The 18146-nt window shown below is 49.4% G+C and overlaps 1 protein-coding gene across 2 annotated transcripts in view; it reads left to right on the plus strand.

Moving 5' to 3' along the window:
* NEK7 (NIMA related kinase 7) overlaps positions 1 to 18146 on the plus strand; it is a 137805-nt gene that overhangs the window by 61785 nt on the left and 57874 nt on the right. For both annotated transcript variants that reach the window (XM_043922770.1, XM_043922771.1), the window contains one exon: positions 13027 to 13167. In XM_043922770.1, the coding sequence (XP_043778705.1) occupies positions 13027 to 13167 (141 nt within the window). The remainder of the gene's footprint in view (positions 1 to 13026; positions 13168 to 18146) is intronic.

Here is an 18146-nt window from a genome sequence, read left to right on the forward strand (position 1 = left end):
TATATATTCTCAGTGTATCTTTCTTTTTCTTGCTCTGAGATGGATACTTTAACCCTGCAATGCATATGTGCGGTCTCACTTTTAGTGCCATATGAGTTCCTTTCCTTTTCATGCTTTAGGATGTGAGATTTATGTATCTCTATTAATTTTTTGTTGTTGGTATTATTGTCATTCACTGAACTTAGGGAATTTCTTTTTTCCCTATCATCTTCCATTTCCTTCCTTTTTTCCTTCTTTGACTCCTTCCACTAAAGTCTCAAAAGTACTGACAGGATATTTTGACTAGATTTGCACACTGTTATGTTCACGTTGCCTTTGGACTCTTGTTTTTGGAACAATGAATTTATTATAGCTTAATTTAAAAAACTGCACACTATCATTGATGATGACACAGAAATGGTAAGATATTTACATTTTAGTACGAGGCTGATTTTAAATGATAGAAATCTGCAACTAGCATTTCTGGTCATTGAAGAGCCCTCTGCTGCCTTCATTTTTTATCATAAAGGTAACTATGAAGCAGTTATAATCAGAGTGAAATTTTAAGAATTTCTGGGTGTGTCTAGAGGGTGGGTTTATTTTAATTATGAGCATCACCAGGACTTAGGTCATGCCTACTATTTGTAAACTTGAAGCTGTCTGGTGTAACCCTGGGGCTCTCTGTGAAGGCGGGGAAGCATCCCGGGGGTACAGGTAGGAGGAGGGGCCTTCCTCATCCTGGTTGCTAGGAAGGTACAAGCATCCCATCTGGGAGTAGGCAGTAAGCGGTGAGGTTGGCCGGCTGTCCCTTTAAGCCTCCCGGCTGGTTGCCCCAAGGCTGCTGTCTCCCGGCATCCTTTCCCATGGAGGCTGCTGGTTCTCTGATGATATTAATAAGAAGTTGCACACCATGAGAGTCGGGGGTTGGGGGGGTGCCTCTCCATCCACAGAGCCTCTTCCAGCCCGTAACTCCTCCTTGTTTTTGGGGTGTCGGGGGTAAGACCCTCTTCCTCGAGGCTCTGCACCCCGAAGAAAGGGCTCTCGCCTTCCTTGTCGCTGTTGTCGCCTGACCTCATTGTGAGCCCTCACACAAGCTGGATGCTTGACCCCCGGCCCCCGCCTTCCTTCCCAGCATCATCTGGCTTTTGTCCAGGGCAGAAGCCCTGCTGCTGAGGGAGTTCTTCCAAGAGCACCACTCTGCGCTGAACACCGTGAGCGTGTGTTTCAGCTAAGCACCCCGACACACAGATGAGTTCTATTCCAAGGGCGTGTTCATAAGTCCAACAAAGTTAGCCTGGGTGCCCAACTAGCAGTCACCTGTATAGTCCTGAACAGGTTTATAATGCTTTCCAGGCAAACAATGCATAAAAACCAAACACAGAGAGCAGAGGAAACATTTTTAACCTTACAGTGCAGGACCCTGAAAAGTGCAGTAGTACGGTGCAGCGGCTGGCACACAGGGGGTGGCATCCAGTGAGCAGGCCGGAGGAGTCACTGATGGAGGAGGGAGAAGGCGTGGGAGACGGCAGAGCTGAAGGGTCGCCGGCGATAGCAGACGGCGGGCAAGCTGCGATGCCGCTCACGCCTGACGCCCGCAGCACGGGTTCTGGTTTCTCGCTGGAACTAGAGGCAGGGCCTCATCTTGGGAAGTCTGCAACTCGAAGTTCGTGTGTAGGGGCCTTGCTGTGTTCCTGACCCAAGCTGCAGGAGATGTTGTTGGTCACACTTCACAAGCGAAGAGACCGAGGCTCAGACCAGTGATCGAACTCGCCCTTGGTCATGTAGCCAGTAAGCAGAGGGGCTGGGATTCAAGCTGGGCCTGCCACACGCTTTGGTTTCACAGAAGAAGCATCTCGTCCATCTCTTGGCCAGTCTGATCTTCTCAGTCACCGTGACTCTTGATGTTTTCACAGTTCCTGCAAGCTCATGCTTTCAGGATGGCATGCATTACATTCTGCCCAAGACTGTCCTTTTGCCTGTGACTGTTAGCACCATCCCTCTTGCTCCGAAGACAGGTGAATCACATATTTTATATGCAGGCCGTTTTCACATTGTCTTGATTTTACTCCTTAAGTAGCTCTGGAATCTGCTAGTTCTCTGCATCCCGACTGTGCCTAAATAAGGTGACTGTGCCACCTTTTGCCTGGATTATTGTGGAACCTTCTGAACCAGTCTCTTCACCTCTCATTTTGCCATTTCTAGTTCAGTCTTCACACTGTAGCAAGAGTCATCTTTCCAAAGTGTATATTTTATCATTATTATTATTTGTTGTTGCTTAATCACTGACTCATGTTTGACTCTTTGCAGTCCCCTGGACTGTAGCCCGCCAGGCTCCTCTGTCCATGGAATTTCCCAGGCAGGAATACTGGAGTGGGTTGCCATTTCCTTCTCCAGGAGATCTTGCTGACCCAGAGATGGAACCTGCATCTCCTGTGTTGCAGGTGGATTCTTTACTGCTGAGCCGCACTTCTGGAAACGTTGATTTCCGGACTCGAGGGTGGATTCTCCATTTCCTTGTGCGATGCAGAGGGTCTCACGTCGCTAGGTCTCCTTTTTCTTCTTCAGCTGCATGTTGTGTCTTTCCCTATTTTGGACACAGATTCAGTCATATCTTGCTCTCTTTCATCTCCATACTTCAGGTGCTTTGATCACGGTCTCAGGAGCTGTTCAAGGAGATTTAGTCCTTAATGGACCGTCATCAGCATAAAGGCTCATTATAATGTATGTGAGCTAGATGGAAGAGGTCCTAAGGAAAGTGTTATCCTAGAGGAAGCATGTAGTTTGGAAGACAGCAGAAAGATTACTCTCAGAAAAGTAATGACTACTGGTTAGTTTCCTACACTGAACGCTTCCAATAAATAAGAATGTGCTGGGCCAGCAGTGCAGTGTTCACTCCTGCAGACCGTGCTTCATATTAATGAGTGATAGGTCGTGGCTACCCAGATATTTGTAGGATGAATGAATTAATTTCTAAATGAAAGCTAAATTTTGATCAGTCTAATTATCTTAATATTGTATGGATTTTAGTTCTTGAAAGTTACTTTAGGAAAAGACTGTGGTAATGTAGACTAAAAAGAACTCTGTCAAATGAGAGGTGACATCAGAATATTTAAAGCTTGATTGAGTTTTGAATTTAGATCGGTTGTTCATACTTAACGTATCTAGGGCTAGATGTTTCTCAGCTTTTAAAGGAAATCCTTGAGAAATTTAGATGATTTTTTAAAAGAATGGAAATACAGTAAGGGTTCTCTCATCTGCTGTCTTGGAAATTTCTGTTTGAATAGTCAGATGTGTTCAAAGATGATGTGGCTGTTGTTGGGTTGCTGAGTCGTGTCTGACTCTTTGTGACCCCATGGACTGCTGGTGTGCTGCAGTTTGCTCAAATTCATGTCCGTTGAATCAGTGGTGCTATCTAGCCATCTCACCCTCTGCTGCCCTCTGCTCCTGCCTTCAGTCTTTCCCAGCATCAGCGTCTTTTCCAGTGAGTCTGCTCTTCATATCAGGTGGCCAACGTATTGGAGCTTCGGCATCAGTCCTGCTAATCAATGTTCAGGGTTGATTTCCTTTAGGATTGACTGGTTCAAAGATGAGGTATACATTAATGAAAATAGTTTCCCAGTTCTATTTGGAACTGCATGCAGAGCCTGAAATGTAGTTGTAATAAATTCAGTGATGAAAATGATTCCATTTTTGAGGATGAACTTGATATTTGGAATATTTAGAAATCCTCTGGAGCCGAGTTTGTACTTGGTGAAAAAGTAAAGTGTCTTGGCCTTCTTTCAGTCAGAAGAGCTCCTCTTCAGTGAGACCAGTAGTTTCCATGGTTCACAAAGTGATTACAACCCAAAGAGAGATTTCAAATGGATTTTCAGTATCAGAAGCCTTTCTGGAAATAAGTCCACATGCTCCCATGGGGCCTGTTTGAAGGGCAACGTTGAATGTACAGAATCTAGTATGTTTGTGAGAAATCAGATGTACATTTTCCATTTAGGATTCCTTTATATTTTGTCTCCCTTCATACCGTTATTATGTGAATATTGTGACTTTCTCACATACCTGTGGGCATGCTTCACACAGCGCTCTTCTCATGAAGTGTTCATAAAACAAATGTTACCCTGATTGTGAAGTTTTGATGAGTACTTCTTTTTCCAGGAACGCTTGTATGCACTACGTTTAATTACGCCTTCTTTTCTCCCTTCAGCGGGTCTCGTTCAGTGCAGGAGAACAAGGAGGTGGAAGACCAGGACTTCCTAGGAGAGTTCTGATGGGGTACCCAGTAGGGAGTCGGGGTCACACGGGATCAGTGAAAGCCCACCCCAGCTCCCAGCGCCGGCGGAGGGGGAGGCGGGACGGGGGGCTGCGTGGCCCCGTGATGAGCGCCGCGCGGACGCCAGCGTTTACAGGGGGCCCGTCTAGGGGGCCGGGAGGGCACAGAAGGGCTGGACGTTTCGCGGGGTGGCTTAGGGCCTGAGCCCTGACGTGGGACTGTCCCGTGTAAGGCTTGGATTCCCCCCCTTTCCTGGCTGCACGCTGGAGCGCAGGTTACTGAACAGCTCCGCCTCGCTCTTCCGCCCGGGGGTTAGAGGAGCGCTCGTTTTTACGGAGCCGCAGCCTTGGAGCCTGCAAGTGCTGCGCCCGGCACGCGGACAGTGCTCAGAGGCGGGATGAGATGCTGGCTCTCGGGGCCAGGGCGCGTGCGGCAGAGACGACGCACAGGCCTCTCTGCCGTGCCTGCTTCTGTGTCATGGTCCATCCTTTGTCACACCTCTGTTACCAGCACACCCCAGTCAGCGGTTCCCGAACCCGCGATCCGTCCTTGGCGTCCCTCTCCCCTCGCCCTCGCGTTCAGCTCCCGCAGTCCGAGTCCTCGGAGTCCACCCGGGGGTCGCGTCGGGGTCCGCCCGCTGCGTGCGCCTCGCTCTCACCGTCCGGTCGGGCCAGGCCTTCCGTGCTCCCGGCTCTCCCCTCCCTGCCTCGCTCCCCGCAGGGTCAGGCTCCTGAGTTCGGAGCCTCTCTGCTGGAGACCCACACCCCACACCCATGCTGACCCCGGTCCTTACCCGCGACCTCAGTGTTCTCCACCCTCCAGCCAGTGTTCTTCCGACACACCCGGCTTGTTCCTCCCTGAAGACGTTTCCCCCAGGGCTGCTTTCCGCACTTCTTTTCCTTCTGGTCTTTTAATCTCAACCAAAATGTCACCTCCTCCGCAAGGTCATCCCAGTATCATCCAATCCAAAATAACCATCATTCATTTTCTATTATATCACTCTATTTTATTTCTCTGCATAAAGTACCTAAATATTAGATACTAATCTTGCTGCTGCTGCTGAGTCACTTCAGTCGTGTCCGACTCTGCGACCCCATAGATGGTAGCCCACCAGACTCCTCTGTCCCTGGGATTCTCCTGGCAACAACACTGGAGTGGGTTGCCGTTTCCTTCCCAACGCAAGCATGCATGCTAAGTCGCTTCAGTCATGTCTGACTCTGTGTGACCCCATGGACAGCAGCCCCCCAGGCTGCTCTGTCCACGGAATTCTCTAGGCAAGAATCCTGGAGTGGGTTGCCATTTCCTTCTTTCGGGTACTAATATTGCTTACTGCCTTTGTACTGTTTTTGGATTACATGTTTGTTTAAGCCCCGTTCTCTATTAATAACTGTGGAATAAATGAATAAATTGAAGAAAACATCTTCCTTCTGTTTATCACAGTGAAAGGCTTCTGCTCGCAGTGTTGGATTTCACCAGCTGTAGCTGCTGGTGCTCAAGGGGTAGTGGGACTGTCTCTGTCGTTACGGTGGTGGTGAAACGCCAGGAGAGGTAACAGGTATTTTTGGTTACATAATTTGGGTATAGTAATTATCATGCTGGGTAGTATAGCTAATAATGGTTAGATGATACAAATACCAAGATCTCATAAATGTTTAAATAATTGGTTACATTTGATCACTCATTTTTCTTATGCTGTAGTGAATTCTCTCCTTTGTTTGATAAAAAGCCAGTTATAGTGATTAATGGCACATCATTCCAGCTGACTTAAATCTCAGACTTTTAGTGTCTTTAAGAATAGGTTACTTTTGAAACAGGTTACTTAAGAAATTTTAGGGAGATGATTTTTCAAATGGGAAGAAGAATGACTAATTAGATTGCTGGCACACATAATGTTTTTGTTTTAACATGTTTTTTAAATTTCTGGTGAGGTCTATAGAGAACGTTGTGTATAAGAGCTCTGTGTGAGATATTGTCAAAAGGGCGTTTTGGAGTTGTGGCAGTTTGTGTAGTTGGGAGCTGAGTAATGTCTCTTTAAAGATCATCCATAGAATGAGCTTTATTGCCAAATAAAATTGAAGGACATTTTTAAGTTTCGTTACTTTCAAATTTTGGAGAAATTTAATAATATTAACATAAAGTATAATATTTGTTAGATTACACAGTTGGTAAGATGAAAATCACCAGTAAGAGACGAGTTTGCAGTAACAGTGAAAACCTTATTAATGGTGTTAAGTATTGTTAATCCTGGCTTGTACATTAGATTGTTGATAACAGTACCTCCAGGAATTGTCAGGACAGGATTTTCTCCCCGGGGAGTCTGTCGAGTCCATGGCAGGGCTCCTCTAATTTCCCCAGAGAGAACTATTATCATCATGTTACCCTGAATTATCTTACTGCTCATTAAATGTCCTTGCCTTCAAATTTAAAAGAAATTAGAGAAATTAGTTTAGTCCTGGGAAGTCGTTGTTTAACGAGTTTGCACCTGTGGGAGTATAAGCCAGTGGCACAACAGACTGCATTTTATTTTAAAATGAAAAGTATTTACGTGCAGGAGGGGACTGACGCGTGGAAGTTAATCCCAATTAGTTAGCATGATCTGTTGGTAGGTAGGTAAAGCGTATTCAGATCAACAAGAGTTTCCTTAATGAGAATGCTGGACATTTTAGGTGTTACATAAAGCTTCTTTCACTCTTGGGTTTGATATTTTTAGACGTCATATGTGATTTTGAGTGTTTATTTTACATTTCTGAGATTTTAGGATTCTTTTAACTTGCGGATTCACACATCTCAGGAGACTAAACATCATTTACCACAAAAATGTAACGCACATGCTTCCAGCATCAGTCATAACCATGCCCTCTATTTAAGGAGTCACGGGTGTCTTATATTAGTAATTAAGAAATGAAATGACCCTGGTAAAAACAATCAAACAGTAACAAAACCTGCATAAGCTTACAGTTATGTTATCCATGTTGAATAGTTACATTTTAAGACTCAATCCAAAAAGGAATCCGTTTGAAAAATATTTTATGGAGTGCGTGGTCTTTATTTAGTAATTTTGGAAGCTACTCTGTGCTGAATTAGTCCCGTCCCTCAGTCTCTCTTGTCACCAAGAGCTTGCAGTTTCAAAGTTGGAGGGTTTACAGGCTTTCAAGCAGTTGCTCTCTTCAGTTTGCCTGGGACTTTAAACTTGAATGTGACCACGTTCCAACCAGAAGCTGATTTGCCACCACACGTGGTTTTAGGTGTTGTACCTGCTCCCCCCGCCCCCCCCCCCCCCCCGACCCCAGTATTTAGAAGGCCTTCGGGCAGGAAAATTTTACTTAGATATAGTGTATGTTTCCAAGGAGCCTTATATGCAAGGGGTCCGGCTGTGTTCATTCATGGATCAGGGCGAGAGTCCACATGCTAACTGGAGTGTCTGGCTGGAAGGCGAGCCCAGGACTGGGCACTGCTCAGAGACCCCAGGAAGGAGGCTGCTGGCATATGGAAGTCTGGCTGTCGATTCAAGCTTGTCTGGGCCCAGAGAAGGAGGGCCACAGAAGAAAATCGAGGTCAGGACTAGGGAGTTTCAGTCTTGATGCCTCGACTTGAAGGAGGCTGAGGGGAGGCAGGGTCGGTGGCAGGCTGTGACCGCGGGGCCCCGGGGAAGGGGCATAGGTGACAGTGAGCACGTGCGTGTGCGAGGCTCTGTCCCTGGTGACACTCGCAGGCCGCCCTTGGGTGGGCTCCCGCCTGCCCTGGAGAAGTGGGTACAAGGTTTGGGCAGCTGCCCAGCTGAGAAAGACACTGAGAATCAGATCTGAGGCTCCAGCCCAGCCTTGTGGAGTGACTCCAGACCCTGCACCGTCTCTCTGGGGCTTTGTGAGAACCTCGGTCAGGCCTGGGGCTTCCCTGCTGGCTCAGTGGTGAAGAACCTGCCTGCCAATGCAGGAGACTCAGGTTCAGTCCCTGGATTAGGAAGATCTGCTGGAGAAGGGAATGGCAACTCATTCCAGTATTCTTGTCTGGAAAATCCCATGGACAGAGGAGCCTGCTGGACTACAGTGTGTGGGGTCGCAAAAGGGTCTTACACAACTTAGTGACTAAAGTACATCACCGCCAGGTCAGGCCTTGGCCGGCAGTGTCCCGGGCTTCCCGTATGAGCCCAGCGGGGACAGTGGATTAGCACTTGTCTCCCGTCCTGGCGGGGGTGCGAGGCAAGTCTCCGTCTCCCCCGTTGGAAACTGCTGGGGCAGAGGGATTTCTTTCAGCCGCGCTCACCTGTTTAGTAAATACTTCCTGCCTGTTTCATGTCACGCCGTCTTCGTGGCATCTGGACACAAAGATCAAGCTTGGTTTCTGCCTTTGAGAAGCTGTGCTTGGAGGGAGAAATAGACACCTGTAAACAAATAATTAAAAGCCAGTGAGATCCGGAACCCAGCCGGGTGCCTGAGCTTGCACAGCTGTCTGCAGAGCTGGCTGCTGCTGGAGACGGCGGGCCCAGGGCAGGGCCCCTGAGAAGGCCGTCAGGTGGGTCCCCACGGTGAGCAGAGGTGGGCCAGGCGTGCAGAGCACGGGTCCCCAGAAGGCCGGGCCTGGTGGACACTGTGTGTGGAGGGGTGAGCTGCCACCGGACTTGGCGGCAGACGGGGAGGGTGGTGGGGCGGCTGGGGCAGGTGTGGGGTGACTGTGAGACCCCCGCTTCCAGTGTAGGTGGGCGTCAGTGTGTGATGGAAGAGACAGAGTGGCGTTTTACTTTCATAAAAGCTGAAACTCCTTTAAATGACTGACATCTTTCTAGAAGTCATTTCATGCCGCTCAGACACACAGCCTGGTCATTCACACAGTGCTGTTTACCCGGGACATAACTCATCCACACGCAGTGGGGCACTGGCCACGGCGTCCGAGCATCACCGCCCAGGTGTGTGTGACACCTGCCCGGCCACCTCTTAAAGGAGACCGCCCGGCGCCCAGGCTGATCTTTCTGCAGATGGCCGCAGCGGCCCGAGCCTCGGGGCGGGGGTGCCGAGACGAGAGCCCGGCTCCGCCTCATGTCTGCCCCGCGCGTCTGCGCCGGGCGACAGGACACGGGAGCAGATGAGACAGGCTGTCAGTCAGCCGCGCTGCCCTTTGAAGAAAGGCCACGGGGGGAAAGGGTGCCGCAAATGGGCTGTGAAGTTTACATACACTGCCCACTGTTAAACAGATTACGTCTAATGAAGTGTCTAATGCTCAGGCCGTATCAGCCTAATCCTGGGTGGCAGCTCATCCCTCCGCTGCCAAAAAAACGCCGCCCTCTGGCCCTCGCTCGCCACTCCGACCGCCAAGCGCAGGGAGGCGCCCAGCCTTAATAAACCCAGACAGTGTGTGATCTGACATGCAAATGTAGGTCATTGCATATGTAAATGTGTGATTACGCGCCTGCATGCCAAAACACATTAGCCGGCCTCCGCGCTCAGCATGCGGTCGTCACAGCGCCTCAGCAGCCCCCGCGCCCGTTTGTCAGTTACCGCGCGGACAGGGGTCCCGGGCAGGCCTGAAGTGCGTGCGGGGTTGCGTGGTAGCGTCCCCGATGAGGAAGCCGCGTGTCACCCCGGAGACCGACCCGTTTTCATCCGGAGAAGGAGCGGTCTAGATGTTTGGAAGAGAGGAAGGAAACCCACCTCTTCGATGTTGCAGTCTGTCCTAGTGTGTAAATTAAAAAAAAAGAAATTTATTAGGAAAGCATGGACAATTGAAAATCTCTCCTCTTTAAGTGAAATGAAGTTACGAAAGCTAGAGGTTGCTAATATCTACTGACTCTTATCTGAGAAGTGAGATTTTGTAAGTTTCCTTTGTTAAGTAGGTGACAATTCCCTGGTAACTCAGCTGGTAAAGAATCCGCCTGCAATGCAGGAGACCCTGGTTTGATTCCTGGATCGGGAAGATCCACTGGAGAAGGGATAGGCTACCCACTGCAGTATTCTTGGGCTTCCTTTGTGGCTCAGCTGGTAAAGAATCCGCCCGCAGTGTGGGAGACCTGGGTTTGATCCCTGGGTTGGGAAGATCCCCTGGAGAAGGGAAAGGCTACCCAATCCAGTATTCTGGCCTGGAGAATTCCATGGACTGTAGAGTCCTTGGGGTCACAAAGAGTCTGACAGGACTGAGCGACTTTCACTTTACTTTACAGTGACAGTTATAAATTCATCTCAGTGACCACAAAAAGAAATCTTAAACTTGAACAGCGTGGCAAGTAGTCTCCCTTTATGATTTCGTTCCTATTTTTTATTTTCAGTTTTGGTAAGTGTGTTTCTAGTCCCATTTCTGTTTTTTTCATCAAAAGGCCTAAAATTGAAAATACTGTGGATCATCATAGGGTGCCGTAATATCTACTACATTGTAGGTGGCTGTTTGGTAACCCCAGAGGATGGCTAAGCCTGTGCTTGGGAACTGGGGCTTGGGCATCAGCTAGCCATAGATCTGGTGTGATAACATCTGCCTGATAGGATCCTCCTGAGAATTGAATTAAAGAGCATAAAAAGTACTGATTTTTAGGACCTGTTACATTATAGGTACCCAAATGGAACCTTTTTTTTTTTTTAATTGTGGCAGTGTTATTATTCTATTCTGACAATTATTTATGGTTTATATTCACATAACGAATTTGTGTAATTTGTATTCTGATTATTTCTCATGTCTTGAAGAGTGGTATTTTTCTTATTTTGGACTTTTCAGAAGAAAAGCAATGCATGGCAACAAGTTATTGCTACTTTTCCCCTCTTTTTTGAAAAACATTGCATTTGAATGGCAGTGAAACACCAGCAGAATTTTACAGTTTTTTGCTAGCGTGATTGATATAGTGACATGAACAAGGGGTTAATGTATATTAGGAGTTAATGTAATGCCCGTATGTCAAAACAGCCTCTTACATATGTCATGGGGTCATCAGCCCTAACTAAGGTTTATGTGAGGACTGAGAGTTCAAGCTGCCTTAGTGGGTTTAGGAACCCCTGTGCCCTTTGGTTGCACCAGTAGATGTTTAATGTTCGACCTGAGTCAGTCCCCACAAGAATATCATGTTTACTCCCAAGTCGGCCCAGAGTAGAGAAGGTCCATTCGGATGTGAGCAGAGTGGTACCAGGCCAAGAAGGGTCTACTTATCAGGAATCCTGGGATTTGGAAGAGGCCCAGGAGTGTTTGGCCAAAAAAAGAGAAGATGGAAAAGCTCCTGTGCTGGCTGAGCTGTCTCGTTCCATTTCAGTGGACAGATGCTGCAGGTAGGCAGGAGTGCCTCGAGGCACTGCAGAGGCCGCCTTGCGGGGGCGTGCGCAGCGCCCGGCACAGTTAAGGCCCCTTCGTGTGGCCACGTGGGCTCTTTCCAAGCAGAAGCACTTCTTTGGATGCATCTGTTTCCCTAGGGGCTAGTTCAGTGCCTGACGTCTAATGAGTACAAAAAGTGTGAGTTTCAAAAAGAAATGACTTTTCCCATGAACAGCAAAAAAATATATTGTTTAAAAGGTATTTATGTACTAAGTGACAGAAAGAAAGAAAGTGAAGTCACTCAGTCGTGTCCGACTCTTTGCGACCCTGTGGACTGTAGCCCACCAGGCTCCTCCATCCATTGGATTTTCCAGGCAAGAGTACTGGTTGCCATTCCTTCTCCAAGTGACAGAGGCCAATCTGAAAAGCTACATACTGTATGATTCTTATGTGACATTCTGGAAAAATCAGAACTGTGGGTCCAGTGAAAAGATCAGTGGCTGCTAGGCATCAGTGGGGAGCGAGGAGTGAACTGGCAGAGCCCAGAGGGTTTTTCGGGCAGGGAAAATGTACTGATGCTAAGATTCTTGGGGGCTTCCCACGTGGCTCAGGGATAAAAGAATCCACCTGCCAATGCAGGAGATGCAGGTTCAGTCCCGGGGTCGGGAAAACCCCCGGGAGAAGGGAATGACACCTCACTCCTGTATTCTTCCCTGGGAAAAGCCCATGGACGGAGGAGCCTGGTGGACTACAGTCCACGGGGCCGCGGAGAGCTGGACACAGCTGAGCGACTGAGCATACATGCCAGCACTCTGCTTATGGATGTAGGCCGTTATCCGTCGTCCACACCCATAGAGTGTGCTGGGAAAGACCGAGGGCGGGAGGAGAAGGAGCGACAGAGGCTGAGGTGTTGCATGGCATCACCGACTCAGTGGACGTGAGTTTGAGCAAGCTCTGGGAGTTGGTGATGGACAGGGAAGCCTGGCGTGCTGCAGTCCATGGGGTCGCAAAGAGTCGGACACGACCGAGTGGCTGAACTGAACTGATCGAATGCCCAGCAGCGAGGGTGAAGCCCAGTGTTAACTGTGGACTTCGGGTGATGGTGGTGTGTCAGTGGGGCTTCATCACTGGTGACCAGGGTCCGGCTCCGATGGGGTGCTGATAATGAGAAAAGCAGTGCCTGGGCTGGGTGGGGGTGTAACGGGACCCTCTCTACCTTCCTCTTAATGTTTTGCTTTTAAAAAATTAGGTCTTTAAAAAAATGTAATCATGAGGTGGTAGACTCGCTGCCCCTGGAATTGTTCTTTGCAGAAGTTAAGTATCATCAGGAAGTTTAGAAAGTTTTCATGTGCTAGTTGGCAGGTTGGACTAAGTGAATGTGTGTGTGTGTGTATGTGTGTGTGTGTTTATTTTTATATAATATGAGTAGTTTGATAAATACCTGTCAAACAAGTGACTGTCTGCAGGTTAACCATAGAAATCACCTACTTATGTGAAGACAATCGACAGTTGTGTGCATATTGTGTGATTGAAAACTTTTCTGACTTTTTTAATTACAGAAGGCCTTACGACCGGATATGGGCTATAATACGTTAGCCAACTTTCGAATAGAGAAGAAAATTGGTCGCGGGCAATTTAGCGAAGTTTATAGGGCTGCCTGTCTCTTGGATGGAGTACCAGTAGCTTTAAAAAAAGTACAGGTAAGATGACTCTAATTCTATAAATCCATGTAAAATTATGCTCTGTGAGTAATAAATGGAGAAAAGTATGTCCTGAACGATTGGGTCATGACAGTCTCGAGTTGAGAATGATGAGAAAGAATAAAAATTGTCCTGTAAACACTTGCATTAAGTGTCGTGTATGGTGGAAATCCCTTTTTAGTTGTAATGCTACTTTTAAAATTGAGCTGGCTCTGCTCACCCGGGTTCAGTCATGACTGGAATGATCTTAGAAAAGCTTTCACAGCTCTCGGTTTTAAGAGGCAGATTGGAGTTGTCACCATGCATTCTAGCAGGGCGTGTGGCTGCACGTCGTAGCCTCAGCTGCAGGCCTCGGGCAAGGAGACCCGGCTCATGGAACGCACCGCCTGAAGCCAGGACTCGGCGGGCATGCTCTGGGGCGGGGCTCCGTGCTAGGGGAGAACCAGCCTGGCAATGAAAGAAAGAAAACCAAGGTGAACTTTGTTTACCGGAGGAGATGGGAAAGTGAAATAGGTGAACGTAGGGGATCGCTGCCCCACGTACATGCCCACGCTGTGTTGGCATCGGCCCTGCCCTCCAGCCCTGGCCATGTGCAGGCTCCTTGGTCTGCCCAGCTCCCCTGGCCCGGCCCTGCCCCTGTGGGCCCACTGCCGCTGGTCTGGCATGCTCTCGCCTTTCTGCCTCAGAGTGTGTTTGACGTCGTGCAGTCTAACTTCTCTTTTCAGGGAGAAGGTTGTTCTTGTTCACACTCGCCTGTAGACTTCCCGTTTTACTCTGCTACCTGGGGTCTTTTTCTCTGTCCTCTTCCTCTTACTATTTAATTTCATGAAGGATCAGTGTCCTTGTGACAGCCATCCCAGCAGAGGTGGACAGTTTTCCCTTGTACAGTAAATATTTATGAAAGCATTTACAGGACACGTGTCAGAGGTCAGGGTGAAGCAGATGCCCGCATACCCACCACGCGGCTCAGACGCATCTGTCACTCCCTTCCCTCGCAGGTCACCCTGTCCTCAGTTTTCTCTGTATCATTCTTTTGCTTTTCTCCAGAGTTTTCTCCATACCTGTGTAAATTCTGAATGAATCTGCTGTTTGCTTTTGCATTTTTGAACTTGCATAAATATTGTCACATGTTGGTGTGTGGCTACGCTTTAATCTGTATACGTACAGCGTTCAGCGTGTGGATAGGCATGTATGTGTGTAGTGTCACATGTTGTGTGTCTAGCATCCTGTTCTCACTATGTCTACTAGTTTTGGTTGTATACGGCTGTTTGCTGTTGTATTTCTGTCGTGTTCACGTCACGTCCTGTGTGTCTCCTGGCACACACATGCAGAAGTCTCCCTTTTGTATGTGCCTGAGACGGAAGCGTTGAGCCCTCCTCTCTGCTTTGTTGTGTTGCAACTGGGACCTCTTCTAGTTTAAGCATAACTCCCTATATATGCAAGAAAGAAATGATGCTGTGAAGATATTCTTAGCTTATATAATTAGGGAACAGTTATCTTAAAGCTTTACAGGAAGAAATATATTTGCATTTCAGACATGTTGATTTTTGTGATATATTACATTCATGCTTAACTAGAGAGACCAGGGTTCTTCCTTTTTAATAAGCCACCTCTTCAGCTTAGTATGAAAGTGTTTTAAAATACCGTTGACCAGACTCCTTTCCTGTTTGAAGCATCCCAGCCTCTCTTGAGAAACGTCACCAGGAAGCAGACATTGGATTCCTCCTGCAGTCTGTTGTTGTAAGGCTTCTTTCTGGCCTGAAGGGCTGCGTCACTGTTTCCAGCTAATCCAGGCCCCTTCCCGGTGGGGTCCCTGCGTTGGAGCGTTGTGTCTGTAATTCGGTGCTCTGCTCACAGATATTTCGTGAGACTCTTCGGGAGCAGCGTCCAGGCTCCTCCACATCGTTTTCTGGGCGCGTCTGTGCTTTGGCCACGTGTCAGGTTTCAGTCTGCCGTGACCGGCTCGCTGGAAGCCCCAGTGACTTTGCTGGACGTGTGCCTGGGACCTGCGTGTGCAAGGGAAGGAGTGTGTGCTGAGTGCACCTTCCTTCTCGAGATGATACAGGGGTCGGGAGCCTGTGGTGGTGACAGGACTATCGGGTCTTTTGGAGAATTCGCCCCACCCCGTCACGGTTTGTTCGCCACTGTTACTGTGCCCCTTAACTGGGGGGCACAGGTGACCTTGCTGCCCTGTCTCCCTGCCTCCCTTCCTGCTGCTCCTCCAGTGGGAGCGGGCGTCTGGTGTTCAGTGGTAGGCACCAAAGGCTTTGAGAATCAAGATGAACAAAATAACAGGACTCAGGGCTCCCAGTGCAGGTGCAGCCCAGACCTGTCTGCAGAGAGGAGCCCAGAGCGAGGGGAGGCTGAGAAAGGCTTCCCAGGGCGCTCGGCCTGGGTCTCAGAACTGCAGTTGTGTCCTAAGATGGTAGCCAGTTGTTTTGCTCTGGTCCAGGTGATCGCTCTTTAATTATACTCAGCTCTTCCATCGTTGGGCCGTTAATTCTTGTCTGACTCTCTGCGACCCTGTGGGCTGTAGCCCACCAGGCTCCTCTGTCCGTGGGATTCTCCAGGCAAGAATACTGGAGTGAGTTGCCATGCCCTTCTCCAGGGGTTCTTCCCAACCCAGGCATCAACCTGGGTCTTCCTCATTGCAGGCAGATTCTTTACCATCTGAACCACCAGGGGTGCCCCATATTTGCTTATATTTAATAGCTATTTTAAAGCATTCATCAAGAAAATCAGTTGCAAGTCAAATTTTCCATAATTCAAGCTTTAAAAAAGCTATCCCTTTTTAAAGCATATTAATGCCTTTTTACCTGTGTTACTTTTTGATACTACATTCTGTATATTTTGCATGCAGTCCTGATTGCATTAGGATTTTCATGCATTTAAAAATTTATGGATAGCAGTTTCTTTTCTAATGCATGAAGTGATTTTAATGTATCTCTAACCCGTTATGGCCATATATGCAGTCTCTTTCAGAGTTCACTGTGATTATGGAATTCATCCCAGTTAAATATCTGGCTCCATCTCTGTCCCTTGTCTTCCAGTCTGCAGGACCTTTTTCTCTTAAGTGTGTTCTCAGCCCTCATTCCTATTTTGCTGTGCCCCCTCCCAGCACCGCGTTGTCTCTGCCGAGACCAGGAAGCCTGGTTTCTCCCCACGCCAGCCCCCAGCCCCTGGTCGCTCCGCTCTCAGTCACGTCCCGGCCCTCACTGCTCTCGGGGGTTCTGTCTCAGCCGTCCACATCCGCTTTCCTGTCTGCCTCATGCTCTCTTCCCACCAGACCTTGCCTCTGACTCCATCCTGACCACGGCACACTGGCCCACATCCCCTAGACCTCTTACTTCAGGTCTGGCCTCAGTTGTCTGCTTACGTTACTTGGACCGTTGTCAGCTATGAGAGCATCGTGGATGTTTCCATTTCAGAATCGCCCCATCTTGCTCAGCCCCGGGCAGGGTTTCTCTTTGCCGCATGTTTTCCGCTTTCATCAGGAGTCCCTGTCCCACGCCCAGAGCCCCGAGGGGCGCTGCTCACCTCTCTCAGGAGATGCACTGTCTTGCACGTCCTACTTGGATGCGTTTTAGCCACAGGATAAGCAGAACCCAAGCCAGCAGGCGTGCATGACGACAGTGCGGACGGTGGGAGTGCCTCGGCCTGGCTGCGTGCCATCTCGCTCAGCGGAGCGCCCACCGGCCACGTGCCTTCCCACCGCTGGCCGCGTCCCTCCCCTCCCCCCGCCTGTGCTGGGGGCGGGGCTTTCTCGTCTGTCCCTCCTCCCCGCAGTCTCACCCCTTGCCATCAACGTCCCGTGGCCGCTGCCGCTCCAGCGCCCTCTTCTCTTCCCTGCACGGGCTCGGGTCCCCCTCTCCCTGGGGTCCCCTTCTCCTTCCTTCCATGGCGCCTCCTACCCCCCTTGCCTTTCCGGGCAGGTCTCACCCTCAGGGTTTGGCTCCTTCGCAGCTGCTGGGCCACCTTCGCTGACCTCCGAACGGTGGCTTCTGAACCCCTGGAAGCCCTGGCTAAACTTGGCTGAGCGTCAGGCTCTCAAACGAAGTATGAATTTCCGGTGGTACTTCTCCCACGCTTTCTGGGTTTAAGGACGTGGGGCTTCTGGTGCTCCAGGAGGCAGATCACTGTGGGCTGAGCAGTTAGAAGGCATCCCCTTGGAACCGGGTTTCTGGTTTTTAATAAAGGACACACGGACAGGTATCGCGTTCCATGCCGTCATTTGCCAGGACCTTAAGGAGCCCACAAGGCCGCACTGAGGCCTGTCTCTGATGCGCCCTGGGGACGTGCAGGCCCCTGCAGAGAGGGGGCCGGGGCCCTGGGGAGCCCCCGGCCCGCTGGCTGCATCTCCGCCCCGCCCCCGCCAGCCCCCGCAGCCCGGGGGCCTGTGTGTGGAGCGGGGATTCTCCTTTCTGTCTGAGAGGCCGCAGCCCTTCTCCCTGGGGGTTTCCTCCTCCGCTGCGTCTTCCACCCTTCAGACACCGGGACGGTCTCCCTGCCCTCGGCCAGGCCTGTTGGGCGAAGGAGACGGGCCTGGACCCCACTGCGGCCGGGGCTGCGAGGAGGGGAACCGGGCGGAAGGGGGACCGTGGGGGCGGGTGGGGGACCCCACAGAGAACAGGCCTCGGAAGGGGGCGAGCCATTCATTCAGGCTCCATGGGCCCCGGACTCCTGGCTAGGATTCCATTTATGCAAGATTCAGTTAAAGTAAGATACGACACTTTGTCACTCTCTTAGTGTTATTTTTAAGTACTTTCTTTGCTACATTATAAGTGTTGTTTCTTCTGATAGATGCCCTTTCAAGGACATTTGTGTTAAATCACTTGAAGGCCTTTTTCTTCCTAAAGATATAGGTGTTACCATTTTCAGTTTCATTAGTTGTGAACAATTCTGGCAAAATTTAAAGATGACAAAAGAAAACTTTTAAAATGATCCAGAGAATACCAAGAGCTTATCAGCCAATCACTTAC

This window comes from Cervus elaphus, chromosome 14 (assembly GCF_910594005.1).
Source record: "Cervus elaphus chromosome 14, mCerEla1.1, whole genome shotgun sequence".
Lineage (NCBI taxonomy): Eukaryota > Metazoa > Chordata > Mammalia > Artiodactyla > Cervidae > Cervus > Cervus elaphus.